The sequence below is a fragment of the Pseudophryne corroboree genome, chromosome 10 (genome assembly GCF_028390025.1).
Source record: "Pseudophryne corroboree isolate aPseCor3 chromosome 10, aPseCor3.hap2, whole genome shotgun sequence".
Classification (NCBI taxonomy): Eukaryota; Metazoa; Chordata; class Amphibia; order Anura; family Myobatrachidae; genus Pseudophryne; species Pseudophryne corroboree.
Genome location: NC_086453.1, coordinates 175622415 through 175642411, shown reverse-complemented (window position 1 = coordinate 175642411; position 19997 = coordinate 175622415). Strand labels below are relative to the sequence as shown.

At 48.3% G+C, this 19997-nt stretch overlaps 1 protein-coding gene across 2 annotated transcripts in view; it reads right to left on the bottom strand.

Moving 5' to 3' along the window:
* PPIH (peptidylprolyl isomerase H) overlaps positions 1-19997 on the bottom strand; it is a 305388-nt gene that overhangs the window by 268389 nt on the left and 17002 nt on the right. For both annotated transcript variants that reach the window (XM_063941659.1, XM_063941658.1), the window contains exon 2: positions 14999-15063. In XM_063941659.1, the coding sequence (XP_063797729.1) occupies positions 14999-15063 (65 nt within the window). The remainder of the gene's footprint in view (positions 1-14998; positions 15064-19997) is intronic.

Here is a 19997-nt window from a genome sequence, read left to right as displayed (position 1 = left end):
GTGACAGTGTCCACGCCAGCATCGCAGTTAGTCTCCCTAGCATGTGATCAGGAATGCGATTTAGTGGCGGGTCCAGCCTGGGGGACCCCTCTTACCTCCTCCCTTCATAGCAGCTATGCGAACCAGGAGAGTGTCTGCGACCGTGTGCCTAAGCCGGAGCGTCTCTGCCGTAAGTACCCAGGAACCGAGCTGCGGGAGTATGCGACGCCGCTTGGGAGGTGACGGAGATGCAGCACTGAATGTCACCCTGACATATCAGTGCTGTGGCCCTTGAAGTCTTCTTAGCTGTTTCAGGGCTGCCCAGTGCAGCCCGCCTGTTAGGTGACCTGCTGCTGCAGGCACCACTCGAAACTGAGCTCTCAATGCTTGGAGGCAGGGTTATATAGGAGGCCCCAATGCATCCTGGGAAAGTCAAAGCTGACTCTGGATCAAGATCCCGCTCTACACCCCCGATGTTTCCCTGTGGAAACCAATGTACCCTGCTGCAGAAAGACACTGATTAATCAGACAGGGCTAACGGGTATAAAGGCAAATTAGCACAGATGTGCAGTCTGATTGTTATTGTACAAATAGTTAGAAGCATGGAAGTCAGTTTTTGCAGTCATCAAACAGGCAGTTTAGTGTTGAGCATCCAGGTTATACATGGTTTCTGTAGTGGACAGATAGTGAACACACAGCTGTTGCTTTAAAGCAGTCCTTCTGTAGTTGAGAATGTTTTTTCAATATTCTCCTTTGCCTTATATGGACAGTCACAATATAATTGTCTGCCAAACAAAATAAATTAGCTTTTGAAGCATAAATACTCACAGTACCGTATTTTAGATGCTGCTCGTTAGTTGCCGTTACCATGTAAGTCAGCAGGTCTAGCTCAGGTCTCTATGGGGATTTGCCGGTAATGTCCCCCTTGCACTGTTACAGATATGTAAACTGCTACTCCCAGCAGAAGAATGGTAGTGATCAGCATAGGAAGGGATCACCTTGGCTGTCTGTGGCTGTCCTTATTTGGTGGGGTATCCACTATGAAACTATTCCATGTAGAGAGCAGGGCTGCAGTTCGTGCTTGAGGTGGAATCCCCGCTTGTGTATGCCATCCTCAGAATGAACAGTCTAGTGATAAGGAGCGGTGCAATCCAAATAGGATGTCCTGCTACTGTGAGTGCAGACCTGTAAATCCTAAAACCCTGGCTTGTTTCTCTGCCATAAACACACAGCCGTTTCTTCAGAGGGAGTAAAAATAAGATTTTACTCACCGGTAAATCTATTTCTCGTAGTCCGTAGTGGATGCTGGGGACTCCGTAAGGACCATGGGGAATAGACTGGGCACATCTAAAGAAAGCTTTAGGACTATCTGGTGTGCACTGGCTCCTCCCCCTATGACCCTCCTCCAAGCCTCAGTTAGGACACTGTGCCCGGAAGAGCTGACACAATAAGGAAGGATTTTGAATCCCGGGTAAGACTCATACCAGCCACACCAATCACACCATATAACTCGTGATAGGAACCCCGGTTAACAGTATGATAACAATGGAACCTCTGAATAGATGGTTCGCAATAACAACCCGATTTGTGTAACAATAACTATTTACAAGTATTGCAGACAATCCGCACTTGGGATGGGCGCCCAGCATCCACTACGGACTACGAGAAATAGATTTACCGGTGAGTAAAATCTTATTTTCTCTGACGTCCTAGTGGATGCTGGGGACTCCGTAAGGACCATGGGGATTATACCAAAGCTCCCAAACGGGCGGGAGAGTGCGGATGACTCTGCAGCACCGAATGAGAGAACTCAAGGTCCTGCTCAGCCAGGGTATCAAATTTGTAGAATTTTGCAAACGTGTTTGCCCCTGACCAAGTAGCAGCTCGGCCAAGTTGTAAAGCCGAGACCCCTCGGGCAGCCGCCCAAGATGAGACCACCTTCCTTGTGGAATGGGCTTTTACAGATTTAGGCTGCGGTAGTCCCACCGCAGAATGCGCAAGCTGAATAGTGCTACAAATCCAGCGCGCTATAGTCTGCTTAGAAGCAGGAGCACCCAGCTTGTTGGGTGCATCCAGGATAAACAGCGAGTCAGTTTTCCTGACTCCAGCCGTCCTGGAAATATAAATTTTCAGGGCCCTGACTACGTCCAGTAACTTAGAATCCTCCAAGTCCCTAGTAGCCGCAGGCACCACAATAGGTTGGTTCAAGTGAAAACCTGATACCACCTTCGGGAGAAGGTGAGGACGAGTCCTCAACTCTGCCCTATCCATATGGAAAGTCAGGTAAGGGCTTTTTCATGACAAAGCCGCCAATTCTGACACATGCCTGGCCGAAGCCAGAGCCAACACATGACCACTTTCCATGTGAGATATTTCAAATCCACGGTTTTAAGTGGCTCAAACCAATGTGATTCCAGGAACTCCAAAACCACATTGAGAACCCAAGGTGCCACTGGGGGCACAAAAAAGGGGCTGAATATGCAGCACTCCCTTACAACGTCTGAACTTCAGGCTGACATCCTTCCTGGCTTTGATCAGGGTAGGAATGACTTCCTCCGGAATGCCTTTTTCACTCAGGATCCGGTGTTCAACCGCCATGCCGTCAACGCAGCCGCGGTAAGTCTTGGAACAGACAGGGCCCCTGCTGCAGCAGATCCTGTCTGAGCGGCAGAGGCCATGGGTCCTCTGAGATCATTTCTTGAAGTTCCGGGTACCAAGCCCTTCTTGGCCAATCCGGAACAATGAGTATAGTTCTTACTCCTCTTTTTCTTATTTATCCTCAGTACCTTGGGTATGAGAGGGAGAGGAGGGAACACATAAACCGACTGGTACACCCGCGGTGTCACTAGTGCGTCCACAGCGATCGCCTGAGGTTCCCTTGACCAGGCGCAATATCTTTTTTATTGAGGCGGGACGCCAGCATGTCCACCTGTGGTCTTTCCCAACGGTTTACCAGCATTTGGAAGACTTCTGGATGAAGTCCCTATTCTCCCGGGTGGAGTCTGCTGCGGAAGTCTGCTTCCCAGTTGTCCACTCCCGGAATGAACACTGCTGCCAGTGCTACCACGTGATTTTCCGCCCAACGGGGAATCCTTGTGGCTTCTGCCATTGCCCTCCTGCTTCTTGTGCCGCCCTGCCTGTTTACATAGGCGAGCGCCGTGATGTTGTCTGATTGGATCAGTACGGCTGGTTTTGAAGCAGGGGCCTTGTTTGGCTTACGGCCTTGTAAAGGGCTCTTAGCTCCAGAAAATTTATGTGAAGTGAAATCTTCTGTTTGGACCACAGTCCTTGGAATTTTACTCCCTGTGTGACTGCACCCCAGCCCCGAAGGCTGGCATCCGTGTTTACCAGGACCCAGTCCTGTATTCCGAATCTGCGGCCCTCTAGTAGATGAGCCCTCTGCAGCCACCACCGCAGCGACACCCTGGTTCTTGCCGACCGGGTTATCCGCTGCTGTATCTGGAGATGGGACCCGGACCATTTGTCCAACAGGTCCCACTGGAAAATCCTTGCGTGGAACTTTCCGAATGGAATTTCTTCGTACGAAGCTACCATTTTTCCCAGGACTCGTGTGCATTGATGTACCGACACCTGTCCCGGTCTTAGGAGGTTTCTGACTAGAGATGACAACTCCTCGGCTTTTTCCACTGGAAGAAACACTTTTTTCTGGTCTGTTTCCAGAATCATTCCCAGGAACAGAAGACGTGTCGTCGGGACCAGCTGTGACTTTGGAATATTGAGAATCCAGCTGTGCTGTTGCAGCACTTCCCGAGAAAGTGCTACCCCCACTACCAACTGCTCCTTGGACCTTGCCCTTATCAGGCGATCGTCCAAGTACGGGATAATTAAAACTCCCTTCTTGCGAAGGAGTATCATCATTTCTGGTAGAGACCCTCGGTGCCGTGGATAATCCAAACGGCAGCGTCTGGAACTGATAGTGACAGTCCTGTACCACAACCCTGAGGTACTCCTGGTGAGGAGGGTAAATGGGGACATGTAGGTAAGCATCCTTGATGTCCAGAGAGACCCTGTAATCCCCCTCGTCCAGGTTCGCAATAATCGCCCTGAGCGATTCCATCTTGAACTTGAATCTTTTGTTATATGTGTTCAAGGATTTTAAATTTAAGATGGGTCTCACCGAACCGTCCTGTTTCGGTACCACAAACATTGTGGAATAGTAACCCTTTTCCTGTTGAAGGAGGGGTACCTTGATAATCACTTGCTGTGAATACAGTTTTTGGACAGCCACCAACACTGCCTCCCTGGCAGAGGGAGTTGCCGGTACGGCAGATTTTAGGAAACGGCGGGGGGGAGACGTCTCGAATTCCAGCCTGTACCCCTGAGATACTGATTGAAGAACCCAGGGATCCACCTGTGAGAGAGCCCACTGTGCGCTGAAATTTCTGAGACGGGCCCCCAACGTACCCGGGTCCGCCTGAGCAGCCCCAGCGTCATGCTGTGCACTTACCGGACGCAGGGGAGGACTTCTGCTCTTGGGAACTAGCTGTGTGCTGCAGCTTTTTTCCCTCTACCTTTTCCTCTTGGCAGAAAAGATGAGCCTCTAGTCCTCTACTTTTCTGGGGCCGAAGGGACTGTACCTGATAATACAGTGCTTTCTTTTGCTATGGGGTAGCTTGTGGCAAAAGTTTTGATTTCCCAGCCGTAGCTGTGGAAACGAGGTCTGAAAGACCATCCCCAAACAGTTCCACCCTCTTATAGGGCAAACTTCCGTGTGCCGTTTTGAATCGGCATCGCCCGACTATTGCCGAGTCCATAACCCCCGCCTGGCGGCAATGGTTTTACATAGCGCTTATTTGTGATGCCAGTCGGCAAATATCCCTCTGTGCATCACGCATGTATAAGACAGCGTCTTTTATATGCTCTATTTTCAGCAAAATATTGTCCCTATCTATAGTATAAATATTATCCGACAGGGAATCTGACCACGCAGCTGCCGCACTGCACATCCATGCCGAGGCAATAGCAGGTCTCAATATAATGCAAGTGTGTGTGCATATAGCTCTAAGGGTAGTTTTCTGCTTTCTATCAGCAGGTCCTTCAGGGCGTCCGTATCCGTGACGGTAGTGCCACCTTTTTTAATAAGCGTGTAACCGCTTTTTCTACCCTAGGGGGTATTTCCCAACGTGACCTATCCTCTGGCGGAAAAGGGTACGCTGCTTAGAAATTATCAATTTCTTATTGGGGGAAGTCCACGCTTCCTCACACACCTCATATCAATTCCTCAGATGCAGGAAAAACTACTGGTAGTTTTCTCTCACCAAACATAATACCCTTTTTTGTGGTACCTGGGGTATTATCAGAAATGTGTAATACATTTTTCATTGCCTCAATCATGTAACGGGTGGCCCTATTGGAAGGTACACTAGTCTCATCGTCGTCGACACTGGAGTCGGTATCAGTGTCAACATCTGTGTCTGCCATCTGAGGTAGCGGGCGTTTTAGAGCCCCTGATGACATTTGAGACGCTTGGACAGGCACAAGCTGAGCAGCCGGCTGTCCTATGTCGTCAAACCTTTTATGTAAGGAGTTGACACTGTCACGTAATTCCTTCCATAAGTCCATCCACACCGGTGTCGACCCCGCAGGGGTGACATCCCATTCACAGGCATTTGCTCCGCCTCCACATCATTATCCTCATCATACATGTCGACACAGCAGTACCGACACACAGCACACACACAGGGAATGCTCTGACAGAGGACAGGACCCCACAAAGCCCTTTGGGGAGACAGAGGGAGAGTATGCCAGCACACACCAGAGCGCTATATATCACAGGGATATCACCTATAGAGAGTGTTTTCCCTTATAGCTGCATATATATTCTATACTGTGCCTAATTTTGTGCCCCCCCTCTCTTTTTAACCCTTTCTGTAGTGCAGGACTGCAGGGGAGAGCCAGGGAGCGATTCCTCCAGCGAAACTGTGAGGGAAAATAGCGCCAGTGTGCTGAGGGAGATGGCTCCGCCCCTTTTTCGGTGGGCTTTCTCCCGCTATTTTAATATATCTGGCAGGGGTTAATATACAACTATATAGCCTCTGGGGTTATATATGGTGTTAGTTTGCCAGCCAAGGTGTTAATATTGCTGCTCAGGGCGCCCCCCCCCCCAGCGCCCTGCACCCATCAGTGACCGCAGTGTGTGGTGTGCATGATGAGCAATGGCGCACAGCTGCAGTGCTGTGCGCTACCTTGGAGAAGACAGAAGTCTTCAGCCGCCGATTTTCCGGACCTTCTTGCTTCTGGCTCTGTAAGGGGGACGGCGGCGCGGCTCCGGGAATGGACGACGAGGTCGGGTCCTGTGTTCGATCCCTCTGGAGCTAATGGTGTCCAGTAGCCTAAGAAGCCCAAGCTACCACCACTTAGGTAGGTTCGCTTCTTCTCCCCTTAGTCCCTCGCTGCAGTGAGCCTGTTGCCAGCAGGTCTCACTGTAAAATAAAAAACCTAAACTATACTTTCTTTCTAGGAGCTCAGGAGAGCCCCTAGTGTGCATCCAGCTCAGCCGGGCACAGAAATCTAACTGAGGCTTGGAGGAGGGTCATAGGGGGAGGAGCCAGTGCACACCAGATAGTCCTAAAGCTTTCTTTAGATGTGCCCAGTCTCCTGCGGAGCCGTCTATTCCCCATGGTCCTTACGGAGTCCCCAGCATCCACTAGGACGTCAAAGAGAAATGAGAGTTCATATCTCTTTGCTTTTCTTATATAGCCTCTAAATTGCAGGTGATAGTATTTAATTGGATGCATGTGTTCTCTAAAGTCCATAGACAGATATAATTAACACCTTGGGGTACTATTCAATTCAAACAAAGATGATGAAAAATAAAATAAATATTGGAAAATAAATAAAAGTGGAGTGAATATTCAAATTGCTAAAAGCGCATTATAAAAGTGGGTACACACCTAGCGATAAAGTAAAAAACTTTGCTCATTTTGACCCTTCCCGAGTGGCGTCGTTTATTATATCGCCCAGTGTGTATGCCGTCGCTGCCGAGCAATGCGACCCTCTGTGTCGGCCGTGCATGCAGCTCAATTTGGGCTCATCGTCCAAAACTGCATACTCCGGCCAGTTGCGGCATGATGTAACTGTGCAATATCATTAGTGATATCACACAGTGTGTATGCCTGCCGTCAGGTGGCCCAGCGGAAGCACTAGGTGATGTCGCTCACCGAGCGCATCGCCTAGTGTGTACCCACCTTTAGACTTATATCACACACCTGCATAAATAATAAACAATGCATAAATGTTATGCATAAATATATAGCATATGCGTATGGATATTTCAATAGAAGAACTAATAAAGAGGGGGAAATAAAAAGATCTCACAATACAGAAGAGTTTTAGATAGAGATGAGCGGGTTCGGTTTCTCTGAAACCGAACCCGCACGAACTTCATGTTTTTTTCACGGGTCCGAGCAGACTCGGATCCTCCCGCCTTGCTCGGTTAACCCGAGCGCGCCCGAACGTCATCATGACGCTGTCGGATTCTCGCGAGACTCGGATTCTATATAAGGAGCCGCGCGTCGCCGCCATTTTCACACGTGCATTGAGATTGATAGGGAGAGGACGTGGCTGGCGTCCTCTCCATTAGAAATTAGATTAGAAGAGAGAGAGAGATTGTGCAGAGTCAGACAGAGTTTACCACAGTGACCAGTGCAGTTGTTGTTAGTTAACTTTTATTTATTTTAATATATATCCGTTCTCTGCTATATCCGTTCTCTGCCTGAAAAAAAGCTCAGCCCAGTGTGCTGCACATCAATGTATAAAAGGCAAAGCTTATAATAATTGTGGGGGAGACTGGGGAGCACTGCAGGTTGTTATAGCAGGAGCCCCCAGGAGTACATAATATTATATTAATTTAAAATTAAACAGTGCACACTTTTGCTGCAGGAGTGCCACTGCCAGTGTGACTAGTGGTGACCAGTGCCTGACCACCAGTATAGTAGTATATTGTTGTATGTATTGTATACTATCTCTTTATCAACCAGTCTATATTAGCAGCAGACACAGTACAGTGCGGTAGTTCACGGCTGTGGCTACCTCTGTGTCGGCAGTCGGAACTCGGCAGGCAGTCCGTCCATCCATAATTGTATTACAATATATACCACCTAACCGTGGTATTTTTTTTTCTTTCCTTATACCGTCGTCATAGTGTCATACTAGTTGTTACGAGTATACTACTATCTCTTTATCAACCAGTGTACAGTGCGGTAGTTCACGGCTGTGGCTACCTCTGTGTCGGCAGTCGGCAGGCAGTCCGTCCATCCATAATTGTATTATTATTATAATATATACCACCTAACCGTGGTTTTTTTTTCATTCTTTATACCGTCGTCATAGTGTCATACTAGTTGTTACGAGTATACTACTATCTCTTTATCAACCAGTGTACAGTGCGGTAGTTCACGGCTGTGGCTACCTCTGTGTCGGCACTCGGCAGGCAGTCCGTCCATCCATAATTGTATTATTATTATAATATATACCACCTAACCGTGGTTTTTTTTTCATTCTTTATACCGTCGTCATAGTGTCATACTAGTTGTTACGAGTATACTACTATCTCTTTATCAACCAGTGTACAGTGCGGTAGTTCACGGCTGTGGCTACCTCTGTGTCGGCAGTCGGCAGGCAGTCCGTCCATCCATAATTGTATTATTATTATAATATATACCACCTAACCGTGGTTTTTTTTTTCATTCTTTATACCGTCGTCATAGTGTCATACTAGTTGTTACGAGTATACTACTATCTCTTTATCAACCAGTGTACAGTGCGGTAGTTCACGGCTGTGGCTACCTCTGTGTCGGCAGTCGGCAGGCAGTCCGTCCATCCATAATTGTATTATTATTATACCACCTAACCGTGGTTTTTTTTTCATTCTTTATACCGTCGTCATAGTGTCATACTAGTTGTTACGAGTATACTACTATCTCTTTATCAACCAGTGTACAGTGCGGTAGTTCACGGCTGTGGCTACCTCTGTGTCGGCACTCGGCAGGCAGTCCGTCCATCCATAATTGTATTATTATTATAATATATACCACCTAACCGTGGTTTTTTTATACCACCTAACCGTGGCAGTCCGTCCATAATTGTATACTAGTATCCAATCCATCCATCTCCATTGTTTACCTGAGGTGCCTTTTAGTTCTGCCTATAAAATATGGAGAACAAAAAAGTTGAGGTTCCAAAATTAGGGAAAGATCAAGATCCACTTCCACCTCGTGCTGAAGCTGCTGCCACTAGTCATGGCCGAGACGATGAAATGCCAGCAACGTCGTCTGCCAAGGCCGATGCCCAATGTCATAGTACAGAGCATGTCAAATCCAAAACACCAAATATCAGAAAAAAAAGGACTCCAAAACCTAAAATAAAATTGTCGGAGGAGAAGCGTAAACTTGCCAATATGCCATTTACCACACGGAGTGGCAAGGAACGGCTGAGGCCCTGGCCTATGTTCATGGCTAGTGGTTCAGCTTCACATGAGGATGGAAGCACTCAGCCTCTCGCTAGAAAACTGAAAAGACTCAAGCTGGCAAAAGCACCGCAAAGAACTGTGCGTTCTTTGAAATCCCAAATCCACAAGGAGAGTCCAATTGTGTCGGTTGCGATGCCTGACCTTCCCAACACTGGACGTGAAGAGCATGCGCCTTCCACCATTTGCACGCCCCCTGCAAGTGCTGGAAGGAGCACCCGCAGTCCAGTTCCTGATAGTCAGATTGAAGATGTCAGTGTTGAAGTACACCAGGATGAGGAGGATATGGGTGTTGCTGGCGCTGGGGAGGAAATTGACCAGGAGGATTCTGATGGTGAGGTGGTTTGTTTAAGTCAGGCACCCGGGGAGACACCTGTTGTCCGTGGGAGGAATATGGCCGTTGACATGCCAGGTGAAAATACCAAAAAAATCAGCTCTTCGGTGTGGAGGTATTTCACCAGAAATGCGGACAACAGGTGTCAAGCCGTGTGTTCCCTTTGTCAAGCTGTAATAAGTAGGGGTAAGGACGTTAACCACCTCGGAACATCCTCCCTTATACGTCACCTGCAGCGCATTCATAATAAGTCAGTGACAAGTTCAAAAACTTTGGGTGACAGCGGAAGCAGTCCACTGACCAGTAAATCCCTTCCTCTTGTAACCAAGCTCACGCAAACCACCCCACCAACTCCCTCAGTGTCAATTTCCTCCTTCCCCAGGAATGCCAATAGTCCTGCAGGCCATGTCACTGGCAAGTCTGACGAGTCCTTTCCTGCCTGGGATTCCTCCGATGCATCCTTGCGTGTAACGCCTACTGCTGCTGGCGCTGCTGTTGTTGCCGCTGGGAGTCGATGGTCATCCCAGAGGGGAAGTCGTAAGCCCACTTGTACTACTTCCAGTAAGCAATTGACTGTTCAACAGTCCTTTGCGAGGAAGATGAAATATCACAGCAGTCATCCTACTGCAAAGCGGATAACTGAGTCCTTGACAACTATGTTGGTGTTAGACGTGCGTCCGGTATCCGCCGTTAGTTCACAGGGAACTAGACAATTTATTGAGGCAGTGTGCCCCCGTTACCAAATACCATCTAGGTTCCACTTCTCTAGGCAGGCGATACCGAGAATGTACACGGACGTCAGAAAAAGACTCACCAGTGTCCTAAAAAATGCAGTTGTACCCAATGTCCACTTAACCACGGACATGTGGACAAGTGGAGCAGGGCAGGGTCAGGACTATATGACTGTGACAGCCCACTGGGTAGATGTATGGACTCCCGCCGCAAGAACAGCAGCGGCGGCACCAGTAGCAGCATCTCGCAAACGCCAACTCTTTCCTAGGCAGGCTACGCTTTGTATCACCGCTTTCCAGAATACGCACACAGCTGAAAACCTCTTACGGCAACTGAGGAAGATCATCGCGGAATGGCTTACCCCAATTGGACTCTCCTGTGGATTTGTGGCATCGGACAACGCCAGCAATATTGTGTGTGCATTAAATATGGGCAAATTCCAGCACGTCCCATGTTTTGCACATACCTTGAATTTGGTGGTGCAGAATTTTTTAAAAAACGACAGGGGCGTGCAAGAGATGCTGTCGGTGGCCAGAAAAATTGCGGGACACTTTCGGCGTACAGGCACCACGTACAGAAGACTGGAGCACCACCAAAAACTACTGAACCTGCCCTGCCATCATCTGAAGCAAGAAGTGGTAACGAGGTGGAATTCAACCCTCTATATGCTTCAGAGGTTGGAGGAGCAGCAAAAGGCCATTCAAGCCTATACAATTGAGCACGATATAGGAGATGGAATGCACCTGTCTCAAGTGCAGTGGAGAATGATTTCAACGTTGTGCAAGGTTCTGATGCCCTTTGAACTTGCCACACGTGAAGTCAGTTCAGACACTGCCAGCCTGAGTCAGGTCATTCCCCTCATCAGGCTTTTGCAGAAGAAGCTGGAGGCATTGAAGAAGGAGCTAACACGGAGCGATTCCGCTAGGCATGTGGGACTTGTGGATGCAGCCCTTAATTCGCTTAACAAGGATTCACGGGTGGTCAATCTGTTGAAATCAGAGCACTACATTTTGGCCACCGTGCTCGATCCTAGATTTAAAGCCTACCTTGGATCTCTCTTTCCGGCAGACACAGGTCTGCTGGGGTTGAAAGACCTGCTGGTGACAAAATTGTCAAGTCAAGCGGAACGCGACCTGTCAACATCTCCTCCTTCACATTCTCCCGCAACTGGGGGTGCGAGGAAAAGGCTCAGAATTCCGAGCCCACCCGCTGGCGGTGATGCAGGGCAGTCTGGAGCGACTGCTGATGCTGACATCTGGTCCGGACTGAAGGACCTGACAACGATTACGGACATGTCGTCTACTGTCACTGCATATGATTCTCTCAACATTGATAGAATGGTGGAGGATTATATGAGTGACCGCATCCAAGTAGGCACGTCACACAGTCCGTACTTATACTGGCAGGAAAAAGAGGCAATTTGGAGGCCCTTGCACAAACTGGCTTTATTCTACCTAAGTTGCCCTCCCACAAGTGTGTACTCCGAAAGAGTGTTTAGTGCCGCCGCTCACCTTGTCAGCAATCGGCGTACGAGGTTACATCCAGAAAATGTGGAGAAGATGATGTTCATTAAAATGAATTATAATCAATTCCTCCGCGGAGACATTGACCAGCAGCAATTGCCTCCACAAAGTACACAGGGAGCTGAGATGGTGGATTCCAGTGGGGACGAATTGATAATCTGTGAGGAGGGGGATGTACACGGTGATATATCGGAGGGTGAAGATGAGGTGGACATCTTGCCTCTGTAGAGCCAGTTTGTGCAAGGAGAGATTAATTGCTTCTTTTTTGGGGGGGGTCCAAACCAACCCGTCATATCAGTCACAGTCGTGTGGCAGACCCTGTCACTGAAATGATGGGTTGGTTAAAGTGTGCATGTCCTGTTTTGTTTATACAACATAAGGGTGGGTGGGAGGGCCCAAGGATAATTCCATCTTGCACCTCTTTTTTCTTTTCTTTTTCTTTGCATCATGTGCTGATTGGGGAGGGTTTTTTGGAAGGGACATCCTGCGTGACACTGCAGTGCCACTCCTAGATGGGCCCGGTGTTTGTGTCGGCCACTAGGGTCGCTAATCTTACTCACACAGCTACCTCATTGCGCCTCTTTTTTTCTTTGCGTCATGTGCTGTTTGGGGAGGGTTTTTTGGAAGGGACATCCTGCGTGACACTGCAGTGCCACTCCTAGATGTGCCCGGTGTTTGTGTCGGCCACTAGGGTCGCTAATCTTACTCACACAGTCAGCTACCTCATTGCGCCTCTTTTTTTCTTTGCGTCATGTGCTGTTTGGGGAGGGTTTTTTGGAAGGGCCATCCTGCGTGACACTGCAGTGCCACTCCTAGATGGGCCCGGTGTTTGTGTCGGCCACTAGGGTCGCTAATCTTACTCACACAGCTACCTCATTGCGCCTCTTTTTTTCTTTGCGTCATGTGCTGTTTGGGGAGGGTTTTTTGGAAGGGACATCCTGCGTGACACTGCAGTGCCACTCCTAGATGGGCCCGGTGTTTGTGTCGGCCACTAGGGTCGCTTATCTTTCTCACACAGCTACCTCATTGCGCCTCTTTTTTTCTTTGCGTCATGTGCTGTTTGGGGAGGGTTTTTTGGAAGGGACATCCTGCGTGACACTGCAGTGCCACTCCTAGATGGGCCCGGTGTTTGTGTCGGCCACTAGGGTCGCTTATCTTTCTCACACAGTCAGCTACCTCATTGCGCCTCTTTTTTTCTTTGCGTCATGTGCTGTTTGGGGAGGGTTTTTTGGAAGGGACATCCTGCGTGACACTGCAGTGCCACTCCTAGATGGGCCCGGTGTTTGTGTCGGCCACTAGGGTCGCTTATCTTTCTCACACAGTCAGCTACCTCATTGCGCCTCTTTTTTTCTTTGCGTCATGTGCTGTTTGGGGAGGGTTTTTTGGAAGGGACATCCTGCGTGACACTGCAGTGCCACTCCTAGATGGGCCCGGTGTTTGTGTCGGCCACTAGGGTCGCTTATCTTACTCACACAGCGACCTCGGTGCAAATTTTAGGACTAAAAATAATATTGTGAGGTGTGATGTGTTCAGAATAGGCTGAAAATGAGTGTAAATTATGTTTTTTGAGGTTAATAATACTTTGGGATCAAAATTACCCCCAAATTCTATGATTTAAGCTGTTTTTTAGGGTTTTTTGAAAAAAACACCCGAATCCAAAACACACCCGAATCCGACAAAAATAATTCGGTGAGGTTTTGCCAAAACGCGTTCGAACCCAAAACACGGCCGCGGAACCGAACCCAAAACCAAAACACAAAACCCGAAAAATTTCAGGCGCTCATCTCTAGTTTTAGATACATGAAAGTATATAGACATATGTGTGTCAAAGAACACATACACAGACATGTTGAAAACATCCAAAATGATGTCCAATAATACGGAACCACAAATGACCAACTCAAGATATTGAGAAGGAGAATACATAGATACATTTGGGGGGTTAGGAAGAGGGGGTAGCAAACCCGGTCTTCGAGAGCTACTAAAGGGGGGTACACACTGAGCGATGTTCACTTAATTTCTAAGCAACCTGACTAGATTGCTTAGAAATTAAGAACACATCGCCCCGTGTGTAGGGGTGCTGGCAACAGCGATGCGCAGACCCGTGCATCTCTATCGCCGGCTTTAGATTTGGCATGCATGCATGCCAAAGCTAGCAGATCGCTCATTTCACAGCTGGGTGAAATGAGCGGTCCCCCCGTCACAGACCGCTCAGCACACATCTCCGGGAGAAATCTCCCGTGTGTAACCTCCTTAACAGATATTTTCCAGACCACCTAGCTGGAGCATAGCTGGAGTTATAACTTAATGTCCCATTTCAAACATGTGGTGCTTTAATTCCTAACAGACACATTCTACAGATCCACAGGTGGCCTCGAAAACATGAACTGTTGGGAGCTCTCGGGAACCAGGGTTGGCTACCTCTGCGGAGACTGTGTAATTGCCTAATTAAGTGCACTAAGCTGGCTACTCTTCAATTGATACATCAATTGTACCTCAAACAGAGGAATTTGTTTTATTTGATATACATATGCTTAAGTTTACCATACTATCCCTTTAACCTGGGACACTCATGATTATACAGGTTCCGGGACTGATTAAAACCAGGTGAAATGGAGGATTGTAGTCAGCCAACCACTGAACTTGTGTAATTAATGAGTGTCACGGTTTAAAGGGATAGTTTGGTAAGCCTACATATGCTACATATTTTGCTCTGAAGAGAACTTTATTTTATGATTTTATATTATTGTGCATGATTATTATGTGTTTGTGATACTTTTATTTAAAAAAAATGTTTTGTATAATGAAATATTATATGTTTAATTGTATCCTTTTGCGCTTTCCTCTCCCTTGTGGTTAATATTAACATTACACAAATACTGCTCATCATTAGAAAAATAGCTTCTACTCCGGCTTACTAAATCCAGCTATACAACAAGTCACCTGAAATTTTCTGCTGTTTTTGGTACAACATCTGCAAAGATCTCCATCTTCATCCTGCCGACTTCCTAAAAGGAGGAAAAGAATAAGAACAAATTAACAGTGGTCAACACACACAAAGGTAAAAAATAAGAATTTACTCACCGGTAATTCTATTCCTCATAGTCCGTAGTGGATGCTGGGGACTCCGTAAGGACCATGGGGATTAGCGGCTCCGCAGGAGACTGGGCACAACTATAAAGAAAGCTTTTAGACTACTGGTGTGCACTGGCTCCTCCCACTAAGACCCTCCTCCAGACCTCAGTTAGGATACTGTGCCCGGAAGAGCTGACACAATTAGGAAGGATTTTGAATCCCGGGTAAGACTCTTACCAGCCACACCAATCACACTGTATAACTCGTGATACAATACCCAGTTAACAGCATGATAACAACTGAGCCTCTCAACAGATAGCTCAACAATAACCCTTTAGTTAAGCAATAACTATATACAAGTATTGCAGACAATCCGCACTTGGAATGGGCGCCCAGCATCCACTACGGACTATGAGAAATAGAATTACCGGTGAGTAAATTCTTATTTTCTCTAACGTCCTAAGTGGATGCTGGGGACTCCGTAAGGACCATGGGGATTATACCAAAGCTCCCAAACGGGCGGGAGAGTGCGGATGACTCTGCAGCACCGAATGAGAGAACTCAAGGTCCTCCTCAGCCAGGGTATCAAATTTGTAGAATTTTGCAAACGTGTTTGCCCCTGACCAAGTAGCAGCTCGGCAAAGTTGAAGAGCCGAGACCCCTCGGGCAGCCGCCCAAGAAGAGCCCACTTTCCTCGTGGAATGGGCTTTCACTGATTTAGGATGCGGCAGTCCAGCCGCAGAATGTGCAAGCTGAATCGTACTACAGATCCAGCGAGCAATAGTCTGCTTAGAAGCAGGTGCACCCAACTTGTTGGGCGCATACAGGATAAAGAGCGAGTCAGTCTTCGTGACTCCAGCTGTCCTGGAAACATAAATTTTTAGGGCCCTGACTACATCCAACAACTTGGAAGCCTCCAAGTCATTTGTAGCCGCAGGCACCACGATAGGTTGGTTCAGATGAAACGCTGATACCACTTTGGGGAGAAACTGGGGACGAGTCCTCAATTCTGCCCTATCCATATGGAAAATCAGATAAGGGCTTTTACATGACAAAGCCGACAATTCTGAAACACGCCTGGCCGAAGCCAAGGCCAAAACATGACCACTTTCCACGTGAGATATTTCAAATCCACGGTTTTCAGTGGCTCAAACCAATGTGACTTTAGGAAATCCAACACCACGTTGAGATCCCAAGGTGCCACTGGAGGCACAAAAGGGGGCTGAATATGCAGCACTCCCTTAACAAAAGTCTGAACTTCAGGTAGTGAAGCCAATTCTCTCTGGAAGAAAATCGATAAAGCCGAAATCTGGACCTTAATGGAACCCAATTTAAGGCCCATAGTCGCCCCTGACTGTAGGAAGTGCAGGAACCGGCCCAGCTGAAATTCTTCCGTTGGGGCCTTCCTGGCCTCACACCACGCAACATATTTTCGCCATATGCGGTGATAATGGTTCGCGGTTACTTCTTTCCTAGCTTTTATCAGCGTAGGAATGACTTCCTCCGGATTGCCCTTTTCCTTCAGGATCCGGTGTTCAACCGCCATGCCGTCAAACGCAGCCGCGGTAAGTCTTGGAACAGACAGGGCCCCTGCTGCAGCAGGTCCTGTCTGAGCGGTAGAGGCCATGGGTCCTCTGACATCATTTCTTGAAGTTCCGTATACCACGCTCTTCTTGGCCAATCCGGAACAATGAGTATAGTTCTTACTCCTCTTCTCCTTATTATCCTCAGTACCTTTGGTATGAGAGGAAGAGGAGGGAACACATACACCGATCGGTACACCCACGGGGTTACCAGAGCGTCCACAGCTATCGCCTGCGGGTCTCTTGACCTGGCGCAATATTTTTCTAGCTTTTTGTTTAGGCGGGACGCCATCATGTCCACCTGTGGTTTTTCCCACTGGTTTACAATCATTTGAAAGACTTCTGGATGAAGTCCCCACTCTCCCGGGTGGAGGTCGTGCCTGCTGAGGAAGTCTGCTTCCCAGTTGTCCACTCCCGGAATGAACACTGCTGACAGTGCTAACACGTGATTTTCCGCCCATCGGAGAATCCTTGTGGCTTCTGCCATCGCCGTCCTGCTTCTCGTGCCGCCCTGTCGATTTACATGGGCGACCGCCCTGATGTTGTCTGACTGGATCAGTACCGGCTGGTTTTGAAGCAGGGGTTTTGCCTGACTTAGGGCATTGTAAATGGCCCTTAGTTCCAGAATATTTATGTGCAGGGAAGTCTCCTGACTTCACCATAGTCCTTGGAAGTTTCTTCCCTGTGTGACTGCTCCCCAGCCTCGAAGGCTGGCATCCGTGGTCACCAGGACCCAGTCCTGTATGCCGAATCTGCGGCCCTCTTGAAGATGAGCACTCTGCAGCCACCACAGCAGAGACACCCTTGTCCTTGGAGACAGGGTTATCAGACGATGCATCTGAAGATGCGATCCGGACCACTTGTCCAACAGGTCCCACTGAAAGGTTCTTGCATGAAACCTGCCGAATGGAATCACTTCGTAGGAAGCTACCATTTTTCCCAGGATCCGCGTGCAGTGATGCACCGACACCTGTTTTGGTTTTAGGAGGCCTCTGACTAGAGATGACAGCTCCTTGGCCTTCTCCTCCGGGAGAAACACTTTTCTCTGTTCTGTGTCCAGAACCATCCCTAGGAACAGCAGGCGTGTCGTAGGGACCAGCTGTGACTTTGGAATGTTTAGAATCCAGCCGTGCTGTTGTAGCACTTCCCGAGATAGTGCTACCCCCTACCAACAACCGCTCTCTGGACCTCGCCTTTATCAGGAAATCGTCCAAGTACGGGATAATTAAAACTCCCTTTCTTCGAAGGAGTATCATCATTTCCGCCATTACCTTGGTAAAGACCCTCGGAGCCGTGGAGAGACCGAACGGCAACGTCTGGAATTGGTAATGACAATCTTGTACCACAAACATGAGGTACTCCTGGTGAGGATGGTAAATGGGGACATGTAGGTAAGCATCCTTGATGTCCAGCGATACCATGTAATCTCCCTCGTCCAGGCTTGCAATAACCGCCCTGAGCGATTCCATCTTGAACTTGAATTTTTTCATATATGTGTTCAAGGATTTCAAATTTAAAATGGGTCTCACCGAACCGTCCGGTTTCGGTACCACAAACATTGTGGAATAGTAACCCCTTCCTTGTTGAAGTAGGGGCACCTTTACTATCACTTGTTGTGAATACAGCTTTTGAATTGCCTGTAACACTGCCTCCCTGCCTGAGGGAGTGGTTGGCAAGGCAGATTTGAGGAAACGGCGGGGGGGGGGGGGGGAGACGTCTCGAATTCCAGTTTGTACCCCTTAGATACTATTTGAAGGATCCAGGGATCCACCCGTGAGCGAGCCCACTGATTGCTGAAATTTTTGAGACGGGCCCCCACCGTACCTGGCTCTGCCTGTGGAGCCCCAGCGTCATGCTGTGGACTTAGAGGAAGCGGGGGAGGACTTTTGCTCCTGGGAACTGGCTGTATGTTGCTGCTTTTTCCCTCTACCTCTGCCTCTGGGCAGAAAGGACGCGCCTTTAACCCGCTTGCCCCTATTGGGCCGAAAGGACTGTACCTGATAATACGGTGCTTTCTTTGGTTGTGAGGGAACATGGGGTAAAAATGTAGACTTCCCAGCTGTTGCTGTGGAAACGAGGTCCGAGAGACCATCCCCGAACAATTCCTCACCCTTATAAGGCAGAACTTCCATGTGTCGTTTGGAATCTGCATCACCTGTCCACTGCCGAATCCATAACCCTCTCCTGGCAGAAATGGACATTGCACTAATTTTGGATGCCAGCCGGCAAATATCCCTCTGTGCATCCCTCATGTATAAAAGTGCGTCTTTTATATGCTCTACGTTTAGCAAAATAGTGTCCCTGTCTAGGGTATCTATATTTTCTGACAGGGAATCTGACCACGCAGCAGCAGCAGCGCTGCACATCCAAGCTGAAGCTATAGCCGGTCTCAGTATCACACCTGTGTGTGTATATATAGATTTCAGGATAGCCTCCTGCTTTTTATCAGCAGATTCCTTCAGGGCGGCCGTATCCGGAGACGGTAGTGCCACCTTCTTTGACAAGCGTGTGAGCGCTTTATCCACCCTAGGGGATGTTTCCCAGCGTGACCTATCCTCTGGCGGGAAAGGGTACGCCATTAGTAACCTCTTAGAAATTACCATATTTTTATCAGGGGAAGCCCACGCTTCTTCACACACTTCATTTAACTCTTCAGATGGAGGAAAAGCTACTGGTAGTTTTTTCTCTCCAAACATTATACCCTTTTTTGTGGTACCGGGGGTAACATCAGAAATGTGCAACACATTTTTCATTGCCTCAATCATGTAACGTGTGGCCCTACTGGAAGTTACATTAGTCTCTTCGTCGTCGACACTGGAGTCAGTATCCGTGTCGACATCTGTGTCAACCATCTGAGGTAGCGGGCGTTTTAGAGCCCCTGATGGTTTTTGAGACGCCTGGGCAGGCACAGGCTGAGAAGCCGGCTGTCCCACATTAGGTATGTCGTCAAACCTTTTATGTAAGGAGTCGACACTATCACGTAATTCCTTCCACAGCACCATCCACTCAGGTGTCGACCCCGCAGGGGGTGACATCACATTTACAGGCATCTGCTCCGCCTCCACATAAGCCTCCTCATCAAACATTTCGACACAGCCGTACCGACACACCGCAAACACACAGGGAATGCTCTGACAGAGGACAGGACCCCACAAAGCCCTTTGGGGAGACAGAGAGAGAGCATGCCAGCACACACCAGAGCGCTATATAACACTGGGATCCCACTATCAATGAGTGTTTTCCCTATAGCTGCTTTTCATATATATATTACATATATATATCTA